The 7,361-nt window shown below is 24.7% G+C and overlaps 1 protein-coding gene across 1 annotated transcript in view; it reads right to left on the bottom strand.

Annotated features, from left to right (window-relative positions):
* Positions 1–4,438: 4,438 nt before the first annotated feature.
* Positions 4,439–7,361, bottom strand: part of LOC110664062 (uncharacterized) — a 42,025-nt gene continuing 39,102 nt past the window's right edge. The window contains exon 23 of the mRNA XM_058141105.1: positions 4,439–4,805. Coding sequence (XP_057997088.1) covers positions 4,612–4,805 — 194 coding nt within the window. The 3' untranslated portion in view covers positions 4,439–4,611. The remainder of the gene's footprint in view (positions 4,806–7,361) is intronic.

Here is a 7,361-nt window from a genome sequence, read left to right as displayed (position 1 = left end):
ATTAATTGCGCATTTGTGATGCAGGAAAAAAGAAAAATCATATTCTCTCTTATATTGAAGCATTACTTTTGCATTTGATAACTCTTATTTTAGCATGCCATATAATGAAAACGAAAGAATATCAATACAAATAAAAAATTATAGAAGTGAAATTTATTATTATAGTATAATTTTATAATTAATGTTTTGTAAATATATAAATTTAACTATTTATTATTTTGTTGGTTTATATATTTTTGTATTAAATTTCTTCAATAATGAAGTGTTGAGTTTCTCAATACAAATTAACTTTTAACATTTTATAATTCTTATAAAATATATATAATTAGCATGAAAAATTTAAACTTTTTTCAATCCTATTTAATAATTTATAGAAATAATAGTAAAATAAATTAAATTTGGTATAGTTTCATGTAATGTTGATATTTTTTATTTCTAATTTTATTTGCTAAAATTAATTGTGAACATCCAAATCAATAAATATCAATATTATTAATTTGTATTTGATATATAATATTTTACATAATTTCCATATTTATAATATGTAGAAAAACGTTAAAATAAGATTGACAAATATATTAAAACTAATAAATTAATAACTAAATTTTTTATATAAAAAAAAACTATGTTTTAATAGAATAAAAATATTGATGTTAGTATATTATTTTTTTTAATTGGAATAATTATAAAAAAATGTATAAATAATTATTCGGTTTGATATAAAATGTTTTATCAAACTAACTTAGAAAGTATTTTTAAATTAAATTTTTATAATTATTTTTCTAAAAATAAACATCAAATTTAATTAAAGAAAGTTGTTAAATAAAAAAAATTCTATTAAATGATATAATGCTTGTATTCATATAAAAATTGGACTCTTTTTATATCAAATATCAAATATTTATATTTAAATATTAATTTATTAAATTAAAACAATAAATCTATATTCAAAGTATGATTCTTAATTCTTTAGGAAAATATTATAGTATTAAAAAATTATTATATTTTTTTTATATGTATACACATTAATATTTTTAAATTTTTAATAATTTACCATTTTAAGTTAAAAAAAATTAGTACTATAAATTCTATTCATCCTATTAATTATATTAATTTTATAATTAATCTCAATTTTTAAATATTATATGTTTATCTATTTAAATTTTGTTCTCATATGTATAATTTGTTTTATATGCATAATTATACATTATTTAAAAATTGATATTTATATAGTTTTATTATATATTACATATTATAATTAAATATTTTTTTTATAAATCAATGAATATTAATTTTTTATAATATTTTTCATTGTTGCATATATATATATAGCTTATCAATAAATGTACTAATTATATATTAATATAATAATTAAGAATTTTAGAAATATATCTATAATTAAAAATATATATTTAATTTATATGAAATATTTTTTAATGGACTTATAAGAAATTAAATTAAAAGAAAACTTTAAAAAATTAATAAAAAAAATTCATACATTTAGCTAACAAAAATTATATTTTTTACATAAATTTAAATATTATTGCATTAAAATATTTTTGAATGAATAATTATAATTAAGATAGAGATAAAAATCATTAAGATTCATTAAAAAAGTTATTCATATAAATAAAAGACTTTCTATTTTTGTAAATAATATTAATCATGAAAGTAGTTTTATAAAATTTTATTGTAAATTATATTATAATAAAAATTTAATTAAGTAGAATTTAAATACAAGTAGGATTAAGAATTTTAGATTTATATAAACTCTAAAATTATATAGATAATTAAATTTTAACTAATGAAAATTTTAAATTTATATAAACTCTAAAATTAAATTAAATAATAAAAAATATAATTGTAAATACTATAAATAATGAAGGGCAATTTGAGTAAAGCCAATATTCCTCCCCTCCTTTCACATAGTTATATATTATATATTTATAGATTATAGAATTATAGATTATGGATAGATAGATTATAGATATAGATTATAGATTGATTCTCATTAGTAAAGTTGTAATAGGGATGTCAAACCCAGCTCAACTCAACTCGCACTTGATTAATTTTCCTTGACCCTTTCCAGACCCTGATGTTGTAGATGTAGAGTGAGGAGAAGATATCCCGCCCCGAATATAATATATTTTTATTATTTTATTAAAATTAATTTATTTTTATGTATTTAAATATTATGATTTTAATAGACAAATGTTAATATATTATTAAGATTATGTGTAAAATCTATATTTGTAATTTATAATTTATTTTTTAATAAATAAATTTATATTATATAGTGATAAATTGAAATAAAAAAAAATGAAATAAATCCATGTAAGTGAACCCCACCTCCCACCAACCCAGCCCTACATATTCGATCTTCCATAGGGCTGAGATAGGAGGAGCGATCCTTACTTTTAAATGTGTTAAATCAATTTGTGGGCATTTCTGTAATTTTGTTTTCATATTATGCATTTTTTTATGTTATATTTAATATAAAGGCATTAAAGGATAATATTTAATATAAAATATAAATATTATTTATAAAAAATAAAAGAAATTTTATATTATATTTATAATATAATACTATAAAATAAATTTTACATGATGCAAGAAAAAAATGTCTTAATTCTTATTTTTGTTAAGATATGAACTCTTTTCAATATAGGTATAAATATTTATTCTTAATTTATAATATTTAATATTTATTAAAATATAAATATTTAACTGTTTATCACAATTTTTTTATAATTTAAAAAATATTAAACACCATAAATTATTTATATTGAATTACAGTTAATATATATTTAAATTAAGAAATAAAAAAACTACTTAAATATTAAAATCTATAAAACATTTTTATTAAGTTAGAATTATTTTTATTGAATATTAATTCTTCAAGATTAATTAAATTAATTTTAAAATTTTAATTTAAGTAATTAAATTTAACACACATTTGTATAAAAAAATTATTATAACTTATGAATCATTTGATATAAAGGTTGTGCATGGTCTTAGGGTTTCGAAAAATCATACCAAACTATACCAGAACAAAAAAAACTATTACCATAAGAATCAAACTGTACTAAACTGAATTTATATTTATTATTTTGGTTCCATTTTGATTCTTTATCAATAATCAAATTGTAATCGTATCGAAATTATATTGAATTAGAATTTAATAAAAAAGGACTATATATATATATATAATTTCAATAAAATTATATATATTTATATGTAATTAATGTAGTGACTGATTGCAAGGAAGTGCATTTTGCTATTCTATTGAATATAGAAGATTGGCCAGAATTTGGAGAGCTCATCTCAAATTGTAAATTGCTATTGTCTTAGGGGATTAGTGTGTCCCTTGTTTGGATTTAAAGACACGATAATAAGGCTGCTTATAGTTTAGTTAAGGCAGCTTTGCTATACGTTAATCTTACCGCGTGGCATGAGCCATCGAGCATTCTTTCTAATGTCTTCTACTTTGATGCTTGCTGGTTTTTTCATTTAACATTTGAGCCCTAAGTTTGGTGTATCTGCGAAGTCTGATGATTGGTTTAGTGCGGGCCTATTTTGTTTAGTTTTTCTTAGTTCTAATAAAATAATTTATTTATTTTCAAAAAAAAAAAAATGCCATATGTATATAATCTAATTTATCTTTAATCATAGTGTATATAATATAATATTATCTTTTATTTTTCAAATTTTTTTAATAATTTTAGTCATAAATACATTAAATTACCTTATAGTCCTTAATTATATGACTAAATCACATGCTAATCATATAATTTAATATGTCTCTTTTAGAAGACTATATAATTAAAAAATAGATAGAAGATAATATAATATACTTTCAAGATATATATATATATATATATATATATATATATATATATATTAACATTATTGTTTTGATGTTAGCATTTAATATTATTTTTATTCTTTTAAAATGAAGACAAGAATGTTATCATTTTAGGTGCAAAAACTGAGCTTGAAACTGAAATTAAAACCAAAATTGAAATCAAAATGGAACCAAAACTAGAACTGAAACGTACCCAAATTACTTGAAACAGAACTAGAACCACAATTGATTTTTTCCTCCAATTCTAATTCCTAAAAATTAAAATAAATAAATAAATAAAAGTTTGAATTCAATTCTGATTCTTAGATGGAATTCTAGTTCTTAGGTAGAACCGGAATCGAACTCCCCTACACATGAGCTTTGAAAAGAATCCTAAGAACATAACAATCTTCTTCCTCCCACAGAGTAACAATAGTTATGGTTGAAATCACATCTATTGACAGTCTGCTTCAAGTTTTAGGAAATACCATGAAATTATTTAACCAGAAATTGGTGGGAGCAGATATGAACTAGTAATAAATAATTTTATATTAAATATTAGCATATTAAAGATTAGCAGGGAAAAAAGAAACATGCTAGAAATCCAAATGTTTGTAGATAAAGCAATCTCTTTGGGTAATCCCCAAAAGTTCCACACACATACTTAGCAGTTTCTGGTTGTATAATAGAATTCCAAGTTGCATAGTGTTATAGCACAAAGCTTATTCTGACAGAAGTTTTACAAGTACAATTGATAATACAAGCAACTAAGAGGTTCCTCTAACTTCATATTGATGGGAAATTATGAGAGGAGAGTGCCTTGAAACAGGCCTATCTTCAGACCACAGCTCCAGATTAACTGTTCCAGTTCCCCAGTGGATGAAACACTTACAGACCTCATTGACGTTAAATTGGTTGACTAACGCAATACCAAGACATTTATCAACAAGCATCCATTCTCCTAAAATGAGAAACCATGATCAAATTAATATGTATATAATATTTGAAGATTGTCTCATGATCATGCATGTATTTCTAGAAGACTTCTCAAACAAAAAAATGAATATTATTTTAAGGCATCCAGCTTTTGAAGAAGAAGAAGACCAAAAAGAAGAGACTGGCAGGAAGGAAAAATTAATATTCAAGTCTACATGAACAGAAAGTTATGAAGCTACATTTAAGTACATTTCAAATGCCTGAAATTAGGCCTAATTACGCCACTTCCTGATTTTTGTATTGCATACTACTATTACAGAAGATGACTCTGTATTCAGTGAAAACGCAGTTTAACATTTAAGTAATTTTTTACCATTGCATATCAGTATATTGATTATTAGGTATGAGAAAAGGGCCAATTGTATATCAGCATATAACATGCATTTTAGTGATCTCAGCCTTGGAAAAGCTTGAAAAATCATCACTTATGCACACCTTGTCATCAGCTGGAATGAACTAGTGCGGATTTTAAATCCATGATCAGCGATAGAAGCATTTAACATGGGACAACTAGTTTTATATGCAAACTTATGACTATATTAGAATGATCTCAGCTTTGGAGAAGCTTGAAAAATCATCACTTATGCACACCTTGTCATCAGTTGGAATGACCTAGTGCAGATTTTAAATCCATGATTAGTGATAGAAGCATTTAACATGGGACAACTAGTTTTCTATGCAAACTTATTACTATATGATGCATACATTTTGCATAATCATTTAGGTTTAATTTCATAACCATATTAGTCACTTTTAGCTAATTTCATTAGTTAATTAGTTAGTTTTTCAGAATTGTCAATTATAGATTAATTTGTAATTTTTACTTTGTTTTGTAGGAAAAATGGTGTTTTTGAAGGACTGAAAAGAAATTTTGCCATTGAGGAGTAACTTCTACAGCCAAAGATGTCAAAAACAAGTTTTAAAGTTGAAATATGCATTGGCCAAATTGCGCATAACTTGCCGCATAAGCTATGCAGATCTGCATAAGGAGAAGAAACACTGTCCAACACCTGCCGAATTGTGCATAAGGAGAGTGCATAGCCTATGCAGATTCACGCCTCCCTTATGCAATCTCACGGAATTGTGCATAACCTATGCGCCAAGTCATGCAGTTTCGCATAAGTGAACCAGAAACAGCCGAAAACTGCATAAGGGACTGCATAACTTATGCAGTCCACTTATGCAGTCCCACAAAGGTTTCATTAATGAGCTGGCAGAAGATTCTCTCAGAAAATTCCTCCTAAAACACACCATTTTAGGGCTCCATGTCAGAAAATGCTATAAATAGCCCCATTTCCCATTTTAGAGAGAGAAGAAAAAGGAGCAGAAAAGGAAAGGAAGAGGAGAGGCAGCAGCTGAAGGGTCACATTCACCTTCCACACCATTTTCAACCAAGATTTGCAAATTTCTTTCTTTCCTTACATTTTTCCTACATTTCTAATGTTTAGTTTCTTGTTTCTTAGCTTAGATTAAAGCTTTATTTCCATTTAAACTCAATATATCTTGTAAGCATTATGGATAGTGAGTAGTTTTATTTTGATTCTGGAGTAAGGGTTGTAATATTTGAGATATTTTGTGGATTTTGATTGGGTAATCCATATTTTGTGGCCTTAATGAGTTTTATTCATTTCTTGTGTGCTTAATGACATGCTTAGTGTAGGATCCCATTAAGTTATGTTCTTAATCCATGGTTGAGGCACCGAAAAGAGAAGGCCTTGTGATAGATAATCAAGAAACTGGACTTAATTAACTTAGACCTAGAAATAGGCTAAGGATTAAGAGGATTCACAGATTAATTAAAGAACCTAATGGGTCTTAATTAACTCTAACTCCACGAAAGTAGGATTAGATTAATTAAGGCACTCTTTGTCTCACTCGAAAGGGTATTCAAAGGATTTAAGAATTAATCTCCTTAAAACCCGTAAGTCCCACAAGATTGGATAACCAATTTAAAATTCCAAAATAGCTCGAATATGAAATCCCGAACTCCGGAATCGCCTTTTTATCATTGTTAATTTCCAATCAAATTTAATTGCTTGCCATTTTAAATTTTGCCTTACTTGAACTTGCTTATTTCAATTTGATGCAATTTTAGTTTAATTAATACATTGTTGGATAGATTATTAATTTTGCACATATAGATTTCATACTCCAATACCCATCAATTCATTGCTTTAATTTCAAAAATAGTTCAATTTAGTCAACTTTTTATATCAAAAATTCAATCATTAACACAACTCCTCGTGGGAACGATATCTTTTCTATATTACTTGTACGACCCGTGCACTTGCGGTAGGGACACATCAAGTTTTTTGGCGCCGTTGCCGGGGAGTTGTTTGTTTAAGATTGAATTCTTTATTATTTTAGTTGTTCATATTTTTTTTGTTATCTTTTCATTTTGTGTTTGTTTGTTCTTTTTTTTTTTCAGGTACTCTTAATCTTTTATGAGAAGAGCTAGAAGCACAAGTGACACATCCTTATTGTTCAATCCTGAAATTGAGAAATTCTGTAAAGCCAACAA

This window comes from Hevea brasiliensis, chromosome 18 (assembly GCF_030052815.1).
Source record: "Hevea brasiliensis isolate MT/VB/25A 57/8 chromosome 18, ASM3005281v1, whole genome shotgun sequence".
Taxonomy (NCBI): Eukaryota; Viridiplantae; Streptophyta; class Magnoliopsida; order Malpighiales; family Euphorbiaceae; genus Hevea; species Hevea brasiliensis.
The sequence above is the reverse complement of the archived record's forward strand: the minus strand, read 5'-3'. Positions and strand labels throughout refer to the sequence as shown.